The sequence below is a fragment of the Nelumbo nucifera genome, chromosome 3 (genome assembly GCF_055504915.1).
Source record: "Nelumbo nucifera cultivar China Antique chromosome 3, China Antique-T2T, whole genome shotgun sequence".
In the NCBI taxonomy this organism is placed as follows: domain Eukaryota; kingdom Viridiplantae; phylum Streptophyta; class Magnoliopsida; order Proteales; family Nelumbonaceae; genus Nelumbo; species Nelumbo nucifera.
The window spans coordinates 104,150,394-104,173,011 of NC_142651.1; the positions used below are offsets into that span (position 1 = coordinate 104,150,394).

Consider the following 22,618-nt stretch of genomic DNA (forward strand, 5'->3'; position numbering starts at 1 on the left):
TTCAAAACAAAATCGTACAAAACATTTATCTTATAAATGTCATCGGCACCAAACAACCTCTTAATTGTTAGGGCAAAAAATATAATTATTAAAAATTAATACTTTTTCACTTCCTTTAATTCTTCTTTCATTGATTCCTATATTTAAGGTGCTAACTTCCAGTTCTCTTTTCTTCTAAACCTATATTAAAGATATTTTTATTTCTCACTAATAAATTCTACTTATAAATTCATAATATTATTCATTTACAGTAGTTTAATCCGTGAATGGTAATTAACCAAAGAATATATCATATATTCAATATATTGATTAATTAATTTGATTTCAGTTGTTTTCTCTTGAGACTAGTGATTAATCGATCAAAGTATTTTTAGCACAAATCAACGAAGATAACTAACAAGTAAAGTGTGGAAAATGGAGATAAAAACGAGTTAATTAAGGCCTACTGAAAAGTTGGTATTAAATACAGTAAAAGTGTAAAACTGAAAAGGAAAAAGAAAAAGAAAAAGGAAGACGAAACAGAGGGAGTTCTGCTTATAAATAAAGAACACCGGGTCTCAGGACTTGCAGGTTGGTTGTAGCAGTTGGGTTCGTTAGGCATCCCAAAATGGCTCTCTCTGTTTCTTTCACCTCTTTCTCGACTCTGATCCTCCTCTGTTTCTTCGCCTCACTGTTTCCCGGCAATGCCTTTCCATCCCAACTGTACCATCACCCCAACCACCGTCGCTTTGCCAGTCACAACTACAGGGACGCACTTACCAAATCGATCCTCTTTTTTGAAGGACAAAGATCAGGGAAGCTTCCTTCTAACCAGAGGCTTTCATGGAGGAGAGACTCCGGTCTCTCTGATGGCTCGGCCATGCATGTAAGCTTCTGACTTCAACTTCGACCTCTCAACCGCCATCTTTCCTTTTCTCAGTTTTCTCCTCCTTAAAAATCTGAGCTGGGTTTTGTTTATTTTTGTATGGCAAAAAAAAATGCAGGTTGATCTGGTGGGAGGATATTACGATGCAGGGGACAATGTGAAGTTTGGGTTTCCCATGGCTTTCACGACTACCATGCTTTCATGGAGTGTTCTCGAGTTTGGTGGATTGATGCAGGGCGAGTTGCAGAACGCAAGGGTGGCCATTCGTTGGGCTACTGATTACCTTCTCAAAGCCACTTCTCATCCTAATACCATTTATGTTCAGGTCAGTACTGAGTTTGTATTTTCAGTTTTCACCAGTCCTCTTTTCAGTTCTGTGCTTGTTAATCTCCTCTCTGTTTCTTCTCTACCTGGAACAAGAACCCAATCTGTTGTGGGGGTTGCCCTGTCGATCATTAATATATCTTCTATTTGTTTACCATCGCAAACATTTCTTCCATTGGACTGGTAGGAGAGAGCAATGGAGAGGAACTGAAGGTGGTTTTGGTTTCTGTTGCAGGTTGGTGATGCTAACAAGGACCATTCTTGTTGGGAAAGACCAGAGGACATGGATACTCCGAGAAGTGTTTTCAAGATTGACAAGAACACCCCGGGTTCCGACGTAGCTGCAGAAACTGCTGCTGCTCTTGCATCTGCTTCTTTGATCTTCAGAAAATCTGACCCATCTTACTCCAGGCTTCTCCTAACAAGAGCCATCAGGGTAGAGTTAAAACTGTTGGCGAAATGTGTTGCTCTCCTTGTTCGCACGCCAAACCCCCTGAGTTCTCACTCTTTTTCTAATTCTAATTATTGTGTGGGGCTGTAGGTGTTTGCTTTCGCTAACAAGTACAGAGGTTCCTACAGCAATGGATTAAAACCATACGTCTGCCCTTTCTACTGCTCTTATTCGGGTTACCAGGTAAGTTCCTCTGCTTTTTTCTCACTTAGGTTTCTTATTTTCAAGGGATTCGTTCTAAACCTTCTATTTTCCATTGTTTTACTCTGAAATGAAGGATGAGCTGTTGTGGGGAGCTGCCTGGTTGCACAAAGCTACCCGAAACCCTGCTTATTTGAACTATATTCAAGTGAATGGACAGAGCCTTGGAGCAGACGAGTCTGACAATGTATTTGGATGGGATAATAAACATGCTGGTGCAAGGATTCTTCTCTCCAAGGTCCTATTTCTGTAGCATTTTCTGTCGTATTTTATCTTATATTAATACTCATTCTATTTAGTGGAATGGTTTTTTTTTTCTTTTCTTTTCTTTTCTTCTTACCTTGTTCTATTTCAGGCCTTCCTTGTCCAGAAGGTGCAAGTCCTCCATGATTACAAGGGTCATGCTGATAACTACATATGTTCTCTCATACCAGGGAACCCATTCTCTCAAGCTCAATATACCCCAGGTTGTACTCTCTCTTTCTCTCTCTCTCTCTCCTAAATTTAGTGTAACGGCTAGTAATTGACATTCTTTGAAAACAGGGGGGCTTCTGTTCAGGATGAATGACAGTAATATGCAGTATGTGACTTCCACTTCGTTCCTCCTATTAACTTATGCCAAGTACTTAACCACTGCCCACAAGGTCGTCACCTGCGGTGGAATGACAGTCACCCCAAAGAGGCTCCGGGCTATTGCTAAGAAACAGGTATTATTATTTAGTTGGGTTAATAATGTTAAGATTTGCTTTGCTTGTCTGAGAGTGAAGAAAGAAGATTAATGGGGTGTATGGGGTGGTGAACACTGAACAGGTAGACTATCTGCTGGGAGACAACCCACTGAAGATGTCCTACATGGTGGGGTACGGAGGGAGATACCCACAGAGGATACACCACAGGGGCTCATCACTGCCGTCCATCGCCGTTCACCCAGCCAAGATCCAATGCTCTTCCGGGTTCAGTGCCATGAAGTCCCCATCCCCAAATCCCAACATCCTTGTGGGAGCAGTGGTCGGAGGGCCAGACCAGCACGACCGATTCCCCGATCAGCGGCCCGACTACGAGCAATCAGAGCCTGCAACTTACATCAATGCACCTCTAGTGGGTGCACTTGCGTATCTTGCCCATTCCTCCGGCCAGCTCTGACTGAAGTCGTCTCGATCTCTAAATTCTCAAGCTTTTTTAAGTTTTAACATAACACCACCAATGACCAAACAAATCAAAGGCCCAAGGCCTTTTATTGTAGATTTGTTGTTTGTTTTATTTTAGAATTTAGATTTGTTTAATTTAAACGATGTTGTATTGAATTGTTCCTGTGGAATGTGGAATCTAGACGATTAGCCCCCTCAACAAGCAAATATCTTATCTAACCAAGCAAAGGATTTCTTCTCATTTCTGTAGGAAGTGTTTGCGTGCTGAGTTTCGTGCCGGGAACGGCGTTTAACTGTTTGTTACTGGTGGTGTTATTGGGACTTGTGCTTTGTCTGCTTTTAACACTCTGGAGTCTGGGCTCTGGAGTGGGACAAGTTAGCAAATTCTTCAATTAAAAACTGTAAATAAAGCTTAAGAGAGATTAACTGAAATGTAAATAAATGACCGTTGGTTGGTATCTAGCATTGAATATTTGACCGTTGGCGGTAATTAACGAAAGAGACGAAACGACTTCTACTGGATTGATTATTGGTTCGTGTGGTCAAAAAAAAGAAAAGGTTTCAGTAGTACGTGTCAGGTGTCAGATTACGCGGATGCCCAGGAGGACACAAGGTGATAAGAGATTTGATTGGGGGTGTGGACACTCTCTCTCCACACTCCCACTCCACTGGACTCTCTCTCTCCAAGTGATAAGATCATAAGACCAGAAGACATTCATTCCACTCTGTCTCCCACTTTTTTTAATTGGTTTTTTATTTTCATAAAAGAGTAGTTTTTTTGCTGGTTGGGTCGTATAGGAAGGAGTCTACTGTATATCAACCAGGAATCTTCATACGTGGCATCGCGATAAGAAAGCAAACAGTTGGCAATGTATGCAGGGAAACCGGATCTGCTGCTAAGTGTGCCACGTGTCCTCCACAGTAATCGACCACACACAACATGCATTGTGTAATGTGTGTCACATGGTGAAGGCAGGTAGGTGGCAAACAAACATTTGCTTGTTGGCAGCAAATCCGGTCTTCCCATGATCCCTCCACTCCACTAATAAACGAAAGGGGTCGGATCTGGACTTTGTGATCCATATAATCCATATCCATATTCAAATGGGAAGGAATTATGAAGTTGGTTTGTTCGAATCCTCATGGTAGTTAGTAATTTAGTATCATATGGGAACCATACATGCATTCGGATCAGATCCCCAAAATTAAAGAAAATGCTTTCTTTTGATCTGATCCTGTGGGTGGTGGGATCTGATCCCAAACCCAAATGCTGATTATGAGATTTTTTTGTGAGCTTTCATTTTGGAGGTCTTGACCCAATTAACACCATTCTGTTTAATTCCGAAACTTGTGTATGAGAGAGAGAGAGAGAGAGGGGGAGAGTATGATGTGTTTTGTTGGAATATATGATTGAGTAATTATCAAACATACAGAGAGGAATGGAGGAATCTAAGCTGTGTTTGTCCCAGAAAAGACCCAACATGTAAAAAGAGTTCTCTACTAATAGCATTAGCAATAGTAGCTCCATTCCACTGAATCAAACATGAAAAGTTGTTATACTTTGGATGGGCCACAGGTGCACATGTTGATGTTGATTTTCAGACCAAGAACTAGATAATAAGGTATCTCAATTCTCAAAAGGCACGGCACGGCATGGGAATCGGACTCGGACCCAGGTACTAGTTATTGGAATCAAGGTAGTCCATCTCCAATTCTCCATTTGATTGCAGTTGCAGTTTCAGTTGCTCCACTCGATCCCTTTTGAGTAAGAGTGAAGTATTTATATCCCACATTTGCTGTTGTAACAGTAAACTTTGAAGTTTATGGTGAAGATCATATTTAATAGAGTCCAAGGAGGGGGTTGGTTCATGGTTTTTAAAAACGAACTGGTGACCGAACCGGTCAGGGGTCCGGTTACCAGTTCAAACGGTCCGACTGTTCGACTCGAACGATCGGCCCGTTCTGATAAAAAAATTGAAAAACGGTCAAAGCCGTTCGAACGATTAACCGACCGGTTCAGCAATTTTCTGACCAAAATCAACGGTTTTAGAGGAAAAGTGGTTTTGGAGGAAAACGGAACCAGTCAGGTGACCGGTTCCCAGTTTTTCCAGTTCAACCGTCCGGTCCGATCCGGTTTTGAAAACCATGTGCATGGTGCCAGACCTGTATTCGAATATGTTTTTGCTGCTACTGGCTCAGAGTCTCAGATTTTGAATTCTCATTTGAAATTTGGAGAATTCCAAAAACTTGGAGATCCAACTACAAAGCAGAGATAGTCTGATAAGTGGCAACAACATTTCTCTTGGCATCTTTCACCCTTTATATTCGACCTTGAGTGAATGGAGTTGCATAAACTTGTAAATACATGACTCAGACTCTTCTGAGATGGCTACTTCTTAGTCTTCAACACACACACACAGAGAGAGAGGGCTTCATAAGTTTTTAGAACAAGCTTTGTTTGGATTGAACTCCAATTCTATAATAGAGAGGAAGCGGAAAAAACATGTGGTCATATGAGAAAAAAGTTTGTTTGGCCTTGCGTGATAGTAACATGGGGGCGCAATCAGCAATGGTTAAAGTCAATCATGTAATAATTTCAGCATCCAAATACAGGGAACCTGCCCATTCATTGCAACACGTCTGTCTTCCCTTTTTTTCATTCTGGCCATGTGCTTTTAAGCCATCCATGTTTAATGTTTATACAAAGAACAAAATTCTCCCTCTAGTTTTTTGTTTTGTTTTCTTCTTCTGAGCGCTGACGACGAATACAGACCACCACGCCATTCAATTCAACATGTCTAGAGCTTTGGTTATTTAATTAACCATGGCTGAAGTTGCGTGCCAACCTTACAATGCGCTGGATACACGTGAAAAACAGAATGTAAAGATGACTCTTTTCCAACAATCAGCATGTTTTTTCTCTTTTTATTCAAATCTAGATACAATTGTTTCTAATCAAGGTATCAACGTCCAGTCCAAATTCAACAGTTAAAATTCAGGGGCAAGATCAGAACTAGTCCAGCCGATCTCATCACTTGAATGATTGTTTCTCCACTAAAATGAGGCATCTTCAGTTTTCCTTCTCCATATGAAATCTTTTATCTAAACAAACCACTGAGCTTACATGATAATATTTATTGAAGTATATACTAGTATAATACCGTGGTATTTTATACAACATGACTGGGAATTTATTCTACATGGTCACTCACCATCATGGCTTATTGCCGATTCCGTGTAAAAACGATATTTTCAAGCTTCTGTAGATTTTTACAGCCTAGCTCTCTGTAGCTCTAACTTAGCTATGGTCCCCAAATGAACTTCATCTGGTCCATCAGCAATTCTCAATGTCCTTGCGGTAGCCCATAAATGTGACAAGACAATGTCTGAAGATAAGCCAGCCGCACCATGAACTTGCATTGCCATGTCAAGAACCTGCAATGCCATATTTGGAGCTGCTACCTGCTCCATGCACACAAACAAAACAACTTATCAATTTTGAGCTACTCCACGTCTCTTGGTTAAAATGCTCGAGAAGGATAATATTTTATTTCCCTACAAGCCACTGTTTTAAAATCACCAAGTCTGGTACTGGTAATAGCACATATAACGAACAAGGAGTTTAACCTTTTCCACCTCAGCCTTCAGTTGTTGTACAGTTAATAGTTATCGTCAATGTTTTAAAAACCGACCTGGAGGCCGAACTGTTTTTTCCTCCGTGTTGCAGGTCACTGGTTCGACCATCCAGATCAAATGGGTCAGACCATGCTACATGCAATAAATAATGTACAGTTATGTTCTACATGTACTATATGTATTATTTTGTATTTAATTTAGGTTTTTTAATTCCATTTTTTAATTTTTTATTTGCAAAATATATTAAAAAATGTACTTCAAAAAAGGTTTTTTTTTTTTTTGTGAAAATAGCGAGGCAAGGCGCCTATTGGACATGTACTTTGGGACACAGAGATCTCAAAAAGTTACCCAAAATTAAAAAAAAAAAAATCACCTCAATTGGACATGACCACCCAAAGTTTGTATACACATTTAGTATGCAACCCGTAACCCAATCACCGGGTCAAATAGGTCAATGGTCCAACCATCCGGGTTGGGTGGTTATTGACCATCCTCTGGGTTTTACTAAAATCGGACCCGGAATCTTGAAAGGGTGATGGTTCGAACGATTCAACCAGCCAGGTCAGCGGCAGGTTGAAAAGACTGGTTATTATACAATTAGTAGTTATTGTATGGTTACTGTAACTAGCCTTATCGTGTATAATTTTTCTTTGTTCAAGTCAGTGAGAATTGAGTCGAATTGTAACCAATTATAAGTTGGTATCAAAGCAGAAATCCATTCACAGATTTCAATGGCTAAAGGAAACTCTACTACCACAGGGGCAGTTGCCGCCACTCTAGTCTATTATACCACTCCCAATCCTTCAAGCATGGGTAATATTGCTCATCTTCTTCCCATTTAAATTGAATGGGAACAATTTCAATCTCTGGAAGGCACAATTTATGCCTATTTTTTGACTTCATCAATAGATGGGGTATGTGGATGGTTCGTTCAGTCAAATGTCCACCACAGTTTGTTGGTGACTCCAGTGATTGTAATAGTGCATCCAACACAACCTACCTGCATCTGATGTGATATTTTGTTGTACATCATGTATGATAATATTGATTAATGTATATAATTTTGTTTATTTCAGAAGGGGGAGGAGACATATTGGTTTACGTATACAGGTATGTTAATGTGAAAGGGGATGACAAAGGGTGTTTCATTGTGAAATATTATTAGAGTAGATGTCTATGCCTCATTTTCATGTAAAATATATGCCCTTGCATGAGTGATAAAATATGATAAAGTGTATTACACATACAATTCAACTGAATTCAACTAAGCCTTGTCCAAACTATATTGGGTCAGCTACATGAATCTTATTCTGAACTCTATAGCTTCTAATAAAGTGCCTTGGAAATATTGAATTTAAAAAATCAAATTGGAGAAGTGTATCTTTGGAATCAATATGGGTGTGGAAGAGAATAGGGGGTATGCATCTATATTGAGGTATGTGGTGAACCAATGGCCTATGACAGATATTTAGGCCTACTACTTGGAGGTAATCCTAAATCAAGAAATTTTTGGGATCCAGTCATTGATAGGTTCACTAGAAAACTGGTTACATGGAAGAGAAACTGTGGCCTTGGGGACTCAAAGAGGGATCATTTTATAAGTTGGGAGTTAGTTTCTAAAATAAAGGACCAAGGGGGCCAGGAAGAGGGCAATTTGGCTTGAGGGACTGAGCATTACTGGGCAAGTGGCTGTGGAGAATTCTATTAGAGTGAGGCTATATGGCATGATTTGACTGCCAGCATTTATGGGGTGCATGCAAATGGATAGGATTTTATCTTGTTTACAAGCTTACCTTATCCCCTCCAATGTTTTAGCTGTGTCTAGGCATGAGCCTTTTTTGTTATTAACTTTTAAAATAAACATAAGCAAGACCTTTTAAATACCTAAACACTTTGTTCTTGCAAATAAGAACACAAATAATAAAATTTCCACTAAAGAAGAAATAACAATACAACCAATGCCCAATTCTTGATCCCAAAATAGAATGAACTGCAACTAAAATTACAAAACCAACCCCTTTAAATATATGGACTGAACATTTAGCTTGAAAACTGCCCTAAACCCCTGAATGGATTTGTTGGTTTTGCCTTAAAGGGCCTTTATGGAGGTAAAGGCCAATTTCCTAAGAATGCAATATGCTTAACATCGTATTAGCTACTTGAAGTAACGCAACTAGGAGATAAATAAACAGATTAAAAGTTTAACGTGTTTGAATTGTTGAGAGCTTAAAGCACATAGCTACAATCCACATATAGTTATCTTCATTTTTGCATTTTCACTTTGAGGGCTTATTCGTTTCCTCTGATGTCTGGCATCTGAAAATGCAATAATTACATTAAGAGGTATATTGGTATTGGTGAACTTTTCTTTCCTCTGAACTCTGAATGCAGAGAATGTTGTTCTGAATTCTGAATTCTGAAAATTATCAAATATCCATTTTGACCCCATATATGAGAGTTTTTGGTTGTCTTTTTGGAGAAAACAAAAAGTTGTATGATTGCACTTTAAGAAATAAGAGATAAGAGGAAACAAACAACCATTTTTCTCTTAAAGTTAAAAGATTCCTCTTAAGAGATAAGAGTTAAGAGGAAATAAACAGGCCCTGAATATGTCTTATATGCTATGTTTGTATTTTAATTTAATCTAATAGGCATTTTAAAACATTTAATTTCCTTTAAAATTCGAGTTTTCATTTTTATGTATTACTATTTTGTATGTTTTTTTAATTTGCACCTTTCTTAAAAAAGGCATGCCTCACCTAACACCTTTCATGCTAGAAAGCCCTTGTGCATTTATTTATTTATTTTAATTTGCACATTTCTTAATCATTTGTTTTATAAGGATTAAATCTTGCCATAACAGCAAATTTTGTCATTTTGTATACAAAAGCCCTTCTATATAAGAGACGCACCAATTTTAGGTATAGTGTAGCTAAACTGTGAGTTTGTCACATTGTATAAATAAGGGTAGAAGGGTGTGAAAGGGCATCAGGCATCATAGAAATTCAATTTTGAATTTAAATTCATAAATGGATTTAAAGAAAATTACAACAGTAAACAGAAAGTAGTTTTTCATATTAGTAGAGCTTCAACTAGTAGCCCTCATCATGTGTTCTTCACAAGCGGTTTCTCTTCTTTATGAGAAGAACAAAGCAACATTTTTCTCTATTGCAGATCAGGAGATTTAACTCTTTATTTGTTTTTATTTTCCCCTTTGTAATCAACAAACCATTCCCCTAGCCTTATCTCTTTCTGTGACCAGAACAGGGGATCCACCCCATGAATTCTTTCTTTTTTCTTTCTCCATGATTAACACAGACACACATCCACTCTTCTTATCGCAGTCAATATACTAAGAGCTCCCTTCATTGTTTGTTTTTCCCCATATTTGGTTTTATCACACACACAAATGCATACCATGTATCTCCCTCTTACATTACCCACAAGGATATGTTCTGGTGCCTCCATTCCACTTTATGTTTGACTTTCATTTTAGATCAATTTTAATGTTTTCAACTGAGGAAACAAACTAATCTATGAAACAATAGGGAGTTTTTACCAGATTTTATATAAAGAAAACATCACCTAGGTAGGCACCTAGCACATCTTTAAAAGTTGCACTTTGGTTCACAGGCATAACTCATTTTGTGGGATGCACCTCACCTAAACCTATGTGTGCCTCACCTGGCTTGTTGCTTTATTTTAATAAATCAATCTTGATTTTGATGTTGAATGTGATACTGAATAGCCACAACCATCATGTCAATAACCATAGTTGTCAAGGCGATGCCTAGGCGACAAGGCGCCCTTGGAGGCTCGCCTCACCCAGTCGCCAAGCAGTTTTGTGCACTGGGTTATAAAATACTTTTATATTTTTAATTTTTTGACATTATAATTATAAAATAGACATTATTAAACTAGAATATCCATTTTATATGTTTATATACTAATTTCTTTTTATTATTTTCTTATTTTGTTAGGGTTTAATCAACGCAAACATTGCTAACTATTGTATTGAACCCATGGTTCAAAGTATCGATACACCTCTGTGTATTGGCAAAGGTGACTCCCCCTATTTTTTTATTTCTTTGGTTTTCAATTTCATTTTTAAATATATATATATATATATATATATTATTTAAAAGAATGGGTCCCCGAAAACACCTATAAACAGGGTACCGGGACCCCAAAGATACAATACAATACAACCGATACGGGGCGTATCGTATTGAAAATTTGATCCTTGATTGAATCGTCAAAAATCCAAAACCTGAACCAATATGCAAGGGAAGAACTTAAAAATTTGTCTAATCAACACATTTTCTTCTTCCACCTTTTCTTTTCTTCTTTCCTATAACAAAAGTAGGGGTTCAGCCCCTATATTTTTTGAATTTTCTTTCCTTTGTTCTTTTTCTTCTCATAAAATCTTGATTTTCTAGACTTAAACATGAAATTTATATTTCTCTTATGAAAATTATGAATAATTGTTAAGAAAAGATGGTTATGGAACCTAGGGAACTACCCTAGGATATATGGTTTTACTAAAAAAAATCCATCACCTAGGCACCCGCCTACACGACTAGGCGACAAGGCACTCCCCTGTCGCCTAGCCTCGCCTTGGCGCCTTGAAAACTATGTCAATAACACTACTATTAGAATCCAATCTGCCTTTGAATTCTGTTAGAATGGTAACAGTAGAAATAAGAGAAAGAGAAGAAGAAGAAGAAGAAGAAGAAGAAGAAGAGAGGAGAATAGAGAGGGAGAAAGGTCTGGTTCGAACAAGAGAGAAAATCTTGTTAGACAGTTTTGTATGCCCTTAGCTTCAATCAGAATGATGTACTTTATGAATTTATTGTAAATGAATAAAAGTGCATATTTGATTCATGTTCCCTTGGTATGTTTCTGTGTAATACCCTTAAATTGAACACTTACTGAGACTCGTGTTAGTTTAGAATGTTCACAGCCAGTGGGTCGGTCTGGGGAGACCTATCCTGACAAGGCTGACACTGTGGTGCCACTAAGTCGGTTGGGGTGGCCTGTCTCAGCTGCCAGGGTGAGACCCTAGGCACATACAGTGTAGGATTAATTGAATCTATGAACTGGACCAGAATTCCAGTATTGCCCTGGACCTTGGAGATTGATGGGCAAAACTGGAAAGTTACACCCGACCCCTAGACTCGATTATGATACTGCACTAAGTGTCGGATTGGGCTGTCTTTGATGTACCAATCAGTGAGATCCTTAGCGGGGGTCAAAACCTGGGTATGTTGGGACAGTCTGAGAATTCATCTAAGTGGGTGATCATAGTGACAGAATCAGCCCCTTTGTCGGACAAAGGTAATGATCGGGGATGCACTCTCACTGATGGAAACCAAGACTGCCGGCAGCCGATTTCAACCATTGAGATTTGTTTTGCAAAGTATATTTTATGAGATATAAAAATATATATTATGGTTTCTAAAATGTTTGCAAGAAGGTTTTAATTCCTGGGATCCATATAAGTAGAGAGTGCAACACTGTTCCTTGCAGCCGAGGGAGAGGTCCTCTCTTGTCGGGCAGTGTATGACCATTATGGGCTGAGAGGTTATGTGTAAGACCATTGAGGATAATACCTGATGGGCTAATCTTGCATCTGCCCACAGTCCCTGGGTGTTACAAGGTGGCTTGGCCCAGGGACCACTTAGGGTAAGTGTTGGGCCCATAGAGGCCATTTGATGGGTTTCAGGAGGTGAACTGTCCATAACAGTGTATTCGGCCATGCCTTGTAACAAAGGCTGGGCCGAACCCATGTGGCTGATGTGTAGATCAATGCTTGGGTCCCACGCCATACAAGAAAGCCCAACTGGGCAGCAGTTAGGAAGGTTAAGTGAGCACATAAGCTTAATGGGCCTAAAGCCCATTTCGAACTGGGCTATTTTATTAGTTAATAATGGAGCAAATTCTGAGATGGATTAGCAGATAGGATAGGGTCTTGACCCTATCCACTCAAAGAGTCCAGATCTGAATGTGATTCAGATGTAGAAACCTCCTAATGAGATTAGGAGAAAGCTAATCTAATCTGCAGATAAGATAAGGGTTTATCCCTATCACCTAAAAGGGGTCTTATCCAAATATGATTTGGATAAGCAGCTCCTAATTGGATTAGGAGCTGATCTTTTAGGTTAACAAAAGGAGGGGGCGGCAGCCTTTAGGAGACACACAATCAGATTTTCTTCAGTGCTGAAATCACAAGAAGAGAGAATTTTGCACCCTGCGAATACTCTCTTGTCGCCTCCCTGTTCTTGCCGCACTGTTTGCCAGTTCGATCTCCAGTTGTGGGAGAAGTCAAGATTCGATCTTGACATCAGTTCTTTGAGAAAGAATTGATAGGAAGCTGTGCTCACGTGCCATCCTGCTGATTCTTGCGAAGGACAGAGTTCTTGGAGAAGAACACTGCTGATTCTGCTCCATCCTGCACTACGCCATCTTTAGTGGGAGCAGTCTTTGGATCCTTCCTTGGGCGTGAACACCTTCGTTGGGAGATACTATTTCTCTGTATCAGGTATAATCCTCTCCTACTCCTTTTGATTCAGATCTGGTTCAGTTCATGGTTCAAGAATGATCCTTGAAAATATGATTTTCTAAAATAGGGAATGCGATTCCCAATTGAAGGGAGAGAAAAATTTTGAAATTCGCACCCTTATTCCGCAATCTTTGAGCGTCCATACGATGGATCTCTCATCCCTTCAAATCTATCTCACTCCATTTGGCCAAATCTATTTTATATTACTATTAATCAAGAAAGGACACCTTTGCCCCTACTTAAGTGAGGGACACAAGTACTAACATAACTTTACACATCAGCAACTTAAACATAAGCATAAAGATAAAAATACCCCTACATAGTTGACATTAGCACTCCCCCTCAAGCTGGTGAGTATATATCATATAGTCCCAGCCTGTTACACATGTAGTCCACTCTTCCCCAACTCAACCCTTTGGTAAACAAGTCTGCCCATTGGTTTCCTATGTTAACATATGCAGTATCTATCACTCCACTCAGCACCTTCTCTCTCACAAAGTGACAGTCAACCTCTATATGCTTGGTTCTCTCATGAAACACCGAATTAGAAGAGATATGGACTGTAGCCTGATTGTCATAGTAGAGCTTCATTAGAGTGTCAATAGTGTATCCCATCTCCTGTAGAAGGTTCCTCAGCCACACTAATTCACAAGTAGTATGTGCCATAGCTCTATATTTTGCCTCTACACTACTTCTTGCCACAATTGTCTATTTCTTACTTTTCCATGTCACCAGATTACCCCCAAGAAAAGTACAATAGCCTGTAGTGGATCTCCTATCAGATATCGAACTAGCCCAATCAGCATTAGTATATCCCTCTATTTCAAATTTTCCTCCACTTCTATATATCAAACCACAACCAGGAGCCCCCTTTAAATACCTCACAATCCTTAGAACTGCATCCCAATGTGGAACCCGAGGTTTTTGCATGAACTGACTTACCACACTAACCGCAAATGAAATGCTTGGCCGAGTAATAATTAGGTAGTTCTATTTACCTACTAGCCACTGGTACCTACCAAGGTCTACAAACTCTTCACCATATCACTGCTCAACTTAGTATTTGCTTCCATAGGTGTTTCAGCTGGTTTAGCACCTAATAATCCTATTTCTTCCAACAAATCAAGAACATATTTCCTTTGACACAAGTTAATACCATGCTTAGACCTTGCTACTTCTATCCCCAAGAAATACTTTAGTTTACAAGGTCCTTTGTCTGAAAGTGTTCCTGCAGAAAGGTTTTCAACCTATCAATTCCCACTTTATCATTCCCGGTAATAACAATATCATCTACATATACCACCAATAGGATCTTTCCAGCCTGAGAGTCATGACTGAAGAATGAGTGGTCAACCTGGCACTGTTTCATACTAAACTTCTTTACCACCTCATTGAACCTACCAAACCATGCTCGAGGGGACTGTTTAAGTCCATAAATGGCCTTCTTTAGTCAGCACACCGTACCATCCTCCCCTTGAGCAATAAACCCCGGTGGTTGCTCCATATAAACCTCCTCAAGTAAATCACCATGTAAGAAAGCATTCTTGATATCAAGCTGAAAGAGATGCCAATCATACATAGCATCAAGGGATATCACAACATGAACTGAACCAATCTTAACAACCGGGGAGAAGGTTTCTGTGTAGTCAATATAAGTTTGGAAGTACCCTTTGGCAACCAGTCCAGCTTTCAACCGCTCTACACTACCATCAGGTAAGTACTTAACAGTGTAAACCCACTTACAACTAACAACCTGCTTACGAGGAGGAAGTGTGGTGAGATCCCATGTATGATTATGAATTAGAGCGGAGAGTTCTTCTTCCATTGCACGACGCCACCCTAGAGAGGCAAGAGCTTCCTGGACATCCTTAGGGACAACAACAGAGGATAACAAGGAGATAAACTGGCGATGGGAAGTAGAAAGGTGAGTGAGAAACATAATTAGAAATAGAATGAAGGGTACAACTGCATTTACCTTTCTGCAAGGCAATGGGAAGATCAAGTTCAGACACTAGGGTTGGGGATGGTGTGGGAACAACTGTCGGATATGTCGACGATGATGGAATTGGAGGAGGAGCCAGTACATGTTGGTGATGTGTATACACTTGACAAATAGGTGGCCATTCAACAGGTGGTGGCACTGGAGGCAAAGACTTGGTCACAGCTGGAACAAGTGGAACGGAATCCACAACTGGAAGGGGAAGAGGAGGAGGTAGTGAGGAAGAAGAAACATCACCTGACCCCGAGAAAAACGGAGTGGACTCAAAGAAAGTAACATCAGCACACACAAAGGAACGTCGAGTACTAGGATTATAACACATACCCTTTCTAAGTCAGGGAATAGCCAAGGAAGATGCACCTAATGGATCGTGCATCTAACTTGTCCCTTCCCGACCCCAAATTATGAACAAAACAGACAAACCCAAAAACCCGAGGAGAAAGGGAAAACGGAGACAAGGTAGGAAACAAAGTGGTGAAGGGAGAATGAGCATCAAGGATAGACGTGGGCATTCAGTTAATCAGGAAGCAAGAACTAAGCACAACATCACTCCAAAAAGATTTGGGTACATTCATGTGGTGCACGAGGGATCAAGCAGTTTCCAAAAGATGACGATTCTTTCTCTCAGCCACCCCAATTTGTTGTGGGGTGTAGGTACATGAAGTCTGAAGGATAATGCCATGTTGGTCCAAATATTCTTGAAATGATGTAGAAAAATATTCATGGCCATTATCGAAACGAAAAATTTTAATGTGGACACCAAATTGGTTTTGAATTTCAACATAAAATTTTTGGAAAATGGTAAACAATTCACTCTTTTCTTTCATTAAATAAAGCCACGTCATCCTTGAATAATCATCAACAAAAATAACAAAGTATTTATACCCATTGTATGACATTACTTTATAAGGACCCCAAACATCTGAATGAACTAAAAAAAAACGACTGACAAACGTTTATCAACCTTAGGACCAAAGGGAACAGGATGATGTTTCCCCAACTGACACGACTCTCAATCCAAAACAAAAAGATGACTCAACGAAGGAACAAGAGACTTCAAAACTTTCAGCGAAGGATGACCAAATCGACAGTGCCACTGGAGAGGAGAAAGAGATGTCTGGAGAGCTGTTGACATACTTCCACTACCATCAAGATAATAAAATCCACCAGCTTCATGCCCTCCACCAATCTTCATCCCCGTCTTGAGATCCTGAAAAAAACACGAATAAGGGTAAAAAGTGATAGAGCAATTAGGAAACTTGGTTAACTTACTAACAGACATAAGGTTAAACGGAAATTTAGGGACATACAAAACTAAGGATAAGGGTAAAGGGTTCATGTTAACATTACCAACACTACAAATGGAGGATATAGAACCATTAGCAAGGGTAACAGATTGTGATGTTGGGCAATGAGAGAGGGAAGAAAACACACCTGGAGTTCCAGTCATGTGATCAGAGGCTCTAGAGTCAATAATCTAGGGATTGGGTGTAGATGCCAGACAAGCCATACCTGAGTGTGCAAGAGTGGCTGTGTTGTGTTGAGATGTAGCCTGGACAAACCTCTCATACTCATCATTGGGGACACTCATCATCTCCTTCCTAGGAACAGCTGTGGATGTAGGGAGCATCTGATCAACTGAATGGCTCTCCTGTCTGAAGTTGCTATCACTGGTCATGGCATGATTGGCCCAAGTTGAAGGTAGACCATGCAAATCATAGCAATAATTAATGGTATGTCCATCCATACCACAGTGTGTACATCTTCTCAGACCTGAACTACGTCCTCTGCCGCGGACTCCCCTTGAATCTCGATCTCTAGTACGACCACCACCACGGTTATACGTAGGTCCACCACCACCATTACGGCCATATACCGGTCCACTGCTACCACTACGACTAGATTGAACTCCCTGAGCTCCACCTCTAACACCAAGGCCCCTTGATACTACAAAGGTTGATCTATCGAAAACACTAGAGTTCTCGGTAGATCCAATAGAAATCCTCCTAAGTCGAGCAAACACCTCTTCTAAGGGAGAGCTGATCCTCCTTGTATCTGTGCCCGCACTGGTTCATATTCAGACTTCAGCCCCACCAAAAATCGGGTCACATCTGGTTGTTCTCTCTACTGTTGCTAAATTTTAATATCAGATGTGAGGGGGTGATACACATTCAACTCATTATGAATCTTTCTCATACTAGCATAGTATTCCTCAAGACCCTGATTACCCTGTTGCAAATTAAAATATTCCTGATACAGCTGATATACTCTAGTTGTGTTGTCTTGACCCGAATACAATTTCTTAGCATGGTCCCACACTTCCTTGGTAGTATCAAGAAACATGAAATTCATACTAATCTTGGGTTCCATATTGTTCCATAACCATGTGATAATTTGTGCATCTTCTTGTTCACAGTCATCATACTCATGAGAATCAGTAGACGATTTTTCCTCCCTTATGTGTTTCACTTTCTTCTTTGCCTTATGAAAGACTTCTACAAATTTTGCCCAAGGTACATAATTTTCTCCATTCAACTTAATAGAGGTCATCTGAACATTCAGGTAGTCAGTAGGGACCACCACACTAGTTTTACTGTCACTGTTGTCTCCCATTGTTGAATTGTTATTGCTGAATTCTGCACATTGCACACTAAACCACACTGCACATTGAACCACACTGTTCTCAGCACCTGTTATTGCTGAATACCACACTCTCTACACCACAACCCTACCACACGACTACCTGAAAACTCACCACACTGTTCGAGGATCACTCCCCCTTCAAATCACACTAGAATTTGCATAAACCCTAACACACTACAACCTGAATTCCCACCATACGATCTGAAGCATACTCATCATTTGATTCACAATAAAAAACTACATAAAAACCTCTTACCTAATCACCAGAAAATCAGACTATACTCGACACCCACTGCATCACTCGAATCAGCCCTCTTCTCTTCATCGATTAGGGGGGGGGGTTCCTACATCCACAGCAACCACCCACGAACTGCATGACTGGAGGCATAGAAACCTCCAAGGAAAGAGGACGATCACTCCTTTTCAGCTCCTTCCCTTATCTCCAACTGATGGCGAAGAAAACAAGAGAAAACCCTAGACTGGGTGCGTGATGAACAGAATTCTGGGCAGATTCAATTTGCTCAATTTGGCTCTGATACCATATTAGAATCCAATCTGCCTTTGAAATCTGTTAGAATGGTAACAGTAGAAATAAGAGAAAGAAGAAGAAGAAAAGAAGAGAAAAGAGAGGGAGAAAGGTCTAGTTCGAACAAGAGAGAAAATCTATCTCACTCCATTCGGCCAGATCTATTTTATATTTCTGTTAATCAAGAAAGGACACCTTTGCCCCTACTTAAGTGAGGGACACAAGTACTAACATAACTTTACACATCAGCAACTTAAACATAAGCATAAAGACAAAAATACCCCTACACAGTCGACATTAACAATTACAACCAATTAAGCTAATAAGCTTTTGAAATATATTATTTCTTTCAAAATCTAGGTTTACACATCCTCCTATATGAAACTCTTCCTTTGTTTTCTTAATAAAAAAACAGAAACAACAACAAAAGGTGGTACTTTGTTTAGGTGCATGCCTCACCATGCACTTTAGTTAAATTTCTTGCTGTTTTAACTTTGGCGCTTAATTACCTAAGTGAGAAGGTGCTCTCCTATCACCTAGCCTCACTTTAAGCAGATTTTCTTCCTTTTTTATTTTTATTATTATTATTTTTTTTTGGGGGGGGGGGGGAAATAACTAAAAGTTGAGCATATGCAAGATTTAAAATAGCTCAGAACCATTGGAGGCTTATATGATTTAACAGACCAATCAAGTATTTGGGACTTAAAAGCAACAGGAAATAGTCGGAATGAAGAAGGCAGCTTGGTGACTGTATATAGGATTTAATTGTCAAGACCAATCCAGTTTCCAGGTTAATATATAGATAATCTCTTACCTTGGCCATGGCAATGGTTCCGCGGGCTTTTTTGTTTCCAAGACGATCAAGCTGATCTGCTGCTTCAAGAACTAACAGTCTTGTCTTTTCCAGCTCCACTCGACACTACAAAACATGATACAATTCTAATTCACATGGATTTATCAAGGCCAAAATAATTATCTGACTTTTGATTTAATCAAGCTTACTAGATTGTTAGATGCATAAAAGGTCCAAGATCTATACACTTCTAATAAATGAGTTCTTCAGTTTTGAAGCCCCACCAAATGACTCAAGTTCTGAGTCAAGTTAGATCGACACAAGTTTCATAAATGAGATGGCCAATCAGTATAACAATCCAATGGGTGATAAAACAAGCTTAAGTATATACAAGTATAGAACCTTTCTATGGTATAACTGTTACAGATGTAGCCGCATTGCATTTAGAACCTGTTAGTATTTTTTATTGCCAGCAAGCAAGATAAGTGGGTAAAGAGATTCTAAAAATTCATATATAGAAACTTCAGCAATTTGTATTTTGGTAATGGATTTCATCAGTTTTTCTTCACAAAGCTAGGGAGGTATCTTTCACTGTTTCAGAGTCAGGATGGGCAACCCAATACAAAGAATTGAATAACACACCTTTGCAATATCAGAGAGAAATGAACCTTGCTCAGCAATCAATTTTCCAAACACCTTCCTTTTAAGAGCTCTTTGTGCCATCATCCCCATCCCACGCTCTGCAGCACCTATCAGTCTCATGCAATGGTGTAGCCTTCCAGGACCTAGCCTGCCCTGCAAAATTTCAAGATAATCTGAAGTATCCACGAAGATATGATATAATTTATTTTAGATTTAACAAAGACACAGGGTAATCTAAAGTGTATTCACGAGGTAGAACCTAATGAAGGCCTACCACAATAAATTTGTAAACATGATTATGTGAGGCATATGCAGAGGGATGGTACCATATTTCCATGACACCCCTGCAAAACCCCTCTATAATTGAATTATCTACCCATTTCTCCTATTAGCATCTGGACCATTCATAGTAAATCAATCTGCAGCTCAAATTTTGTTTTGAATAGGTCATGAAGGAGATCCATTTGACAAAGGATGCTAACCCTAAATTGCCACTGAATAGAGTGGAGTGGTTTGAACAGGATCAAAACATCCCTCAAGAGGTAAGCTTTAAAAAGGTCAAATAATTTTCACCTGTGCAATCTCAAATCCACGTCCTTCTCCCAGAAGTATATTCTTGGCAGGCACAAGTACATTCTCAAACAATATTTCTGCATGCCCATGTGGTGCATCATCAAATCCAAATACCATGAGTGGTCTCTTTACATGTATACCAGGAGTGTTCATATCAACTAGGATCATGGATTGCTGCTTATGTTTGGGAGCCGTTAAGTCTGTCTTTCCCTGCATGTTATTCAGATCACCTTAAAGACATCAACCAAAACACAGTGGCAGTACTGGCCTATTCTCTTGAAGTTTCAAAAGTGGCTATACAAGTACAACTAACCATGACTATCAGAACTCTGCACCTAGGATCCATCGCTCCACTTGTCCACCACTTCTTTCCATTGATGCAATAAAAGTCCCCTTGTCTGCATAGAGAATGTTTAGGTGATCCATCAATAATAATGAGCAGAAATCCCACTCTAGACCAATTAATACTAACAGTTACAGAACATTGCTGCGAAATAATTAACATATTAGTTGTCTTAAAATGTACTTTATAATTCAGAACCCAAAATTCATGACCAGAGCATACAGTTCTAAACTTTTAGCAACCAAGGAAGTTAAAACTGAGCTCCAAAAGGTGAACATATTGCATATCCACCTACCTATTATACAGGTATTTCCTTAGTAGTAAATCAATATTGAGTACCTACTCTGACAATCCACCTTACTACCATATCACAAAAAACACTTGAAAATGATCAAGAATCTGACCTTCCCCTACACATCATCCTCAATATTCTTTCTACCCTATAAGACTGCTAGTCCACAGATCCATGCCTTTAAAATCCAGAAACCCGTGCTATATTATACAGTTCTTGTTGACCTTTCCAATTAAAACTTCTTTCATGAACCTACCTTTTTATTGAACACTCAATATTGGTTGCATCAGAAGATGCAACTTGTGGTTCTGTCATTGCAAATCCAGAACGAATTTTCCCATCAAGTAAAGGAATAAGCCACTCTTCTAGTTGCTCTTTACTTCCATACCGCAACAATACCTAGAACAGAAGAGAGCACAACACAAAGATACACAAAATCCAAAATAGATTCATTAGGTATGACATATTCTCTTCTAAACAAACCAAAAAATAAAAATAAAAAAACAGTTGAACACCTGTTGATAGATTTTACCGTTGATTAATACATGATTAACCATCAAATGAAAATATATTTCATAGGCCAGAACAAAATAGATGAAAGCAATCTCCAAAACATGATTACCTCCATATTTCCAGTGTCAGGTGCACCACAGTTGAATACCTGAGGAGCCCAAACTGAGCGCCCCATGATCTCACAAAGGTATCCATACTCAAGGTTTGAAAGCCCTGCGCCAAATAAATGATTTTTTGCATTCCCCGAAGATAAGTAGTTTGACCCATCAGAAAGTATCTTTCTTGCTCTGGCTGCACTGTCTAGCTGTGTATAAATTACAAATACATGCATCAAACAGCTGATTCGTAGGTACATAATCTTCGAACTGTCAAAAATATGCTTTCTGAAGAAGACATGCATATTGAGCACAATTTTACTAGAGAAATTACAAGGAGCAGAGCATTAAAAAAAACGCAAAATGAAAAACAGAGCTGAAATACATACAGGTATCCACAAATTCCATAACCCTTCTTTCTTGGCCAGCTCCTTCAAGTTTTCCTCCTCTGGATGAACAGTCCAGCGTGAAGCAGACTGAGCAAGTTTGTAGAACTCATTTTCCATGGGGTATATGTGATCCTCCATGAACTTGATCAACCTGTTTCTCAATTCAAGAACCTTTGGACTTGGAACAAACTTCCCACCATTTGTTATAAGCCCTTGGTTTTGACTTTCATTTCCATACTGCTTTAAATAATCAAAAGAATCTCTAGCAATTGACTGACCTGAGGAAAGGTGAAAAGTGATAGTTTGAGTCAGCAACCAGATAATCAGAATGATGGTGAGCAAGCAAACATGGTGATACTATGCAACTAACTGAAAAGTTTTGAAAACCGTCAATTTTTTATTTCTAACTGCCTTCAACTATCATTTAGGAGGACGAGAGAGATCAACCTTTTTAAAGTTGATTTGGTCTAAAAGATGGTGTTTGGTAGCACCAAATGGACCTCCAAATGCAGAAAAAGTTCTTTCCAGACGTTCGGGGTCATTTGGTATCTCCTCCAAACTCTTCAAATGTCAAGCTACCTCCAACCACATTTAGAGATAGCAGACGAAAATCGATTTCCACC

The 22,618-nt window shown here is 39.3% G+C and overlaps 2 protein-coding genes across 4 annotated transcripts in view; one reads left to right on the top strand and one right to left on the bottom strand.

Annotated features, from left to right (window-relative positions):
- The first annotated feature begins 558 nt into the window (after positions 1–558).
- On the top strand, positions 559–3,188 carry LOC104598896 (endoglucanase 17-like). Its single transcript, XM_010261178.3, has 8 exons — positions 559–865; positions 984–1,190; positions 1,425–1,625; positions 1,731–1,823; positions 1,918–2,079; positions 2,197–2,308; positions 2,385–2,548; positions 2,652–3,188. The coding sequence occupies exons 1-8, from the start codon at positions 608–610 to the stop codon at positions 2,982–2,984; spliced, it is 1,530 nt and encodes a 509-aa protein (XP_010259480.1). The 5' UTR covers positions 559–607; the 3' UTR covers positions 2,985–3,188.
- Positions 3,189–5,883: 2,695 nt separating this feature from the next.
- The window catches only part of IBR3 (acyl-CoA dehydrogenase-like protein), a 51,919-nt gene continuing 35,184 nt past the window's right edge, over positions 5,884–22,618 (bottom strand). For all 3 annotated transcript variants that reach the window (XM_010261175.3, XM_010261173.3, XM_088901358.1), the window contains exons 11-18: positions 21,996–22,273; positions 21,621–21,815; positions 21,255–21,397; positions 20,677–20,761; positions 20,364–20,573; positions 19,791–19,943; positions 19,170–19,274; positions 5,884–6,451 (exon numbers count right to left, since the gene is read on the bottom strand). In XM_010261175.3, the coding sequence (XP_010259477.1) occupies positions 6,260–6,451; positions 19,170–19,274; positions 19,791–19,943; positions 20,364–20,573; positions 20,677–20,761; positions 21,255–21,397; positions 21,621–21,815; positions 21,996–22,273 (1,361 nt within the window). In that variant the 3' untranslated portion in view covers positions 5,884–6,259. The remainder of the gene's footprint in view (positions 6,452–19,169; positions 19,275–19,790; positions 19,944–20,363; positions 20,574–20,676; positions 20,762–21,254; positions 21,398–21,620; positions 21,816–21,995; positions 22,274–22,618) is intronic.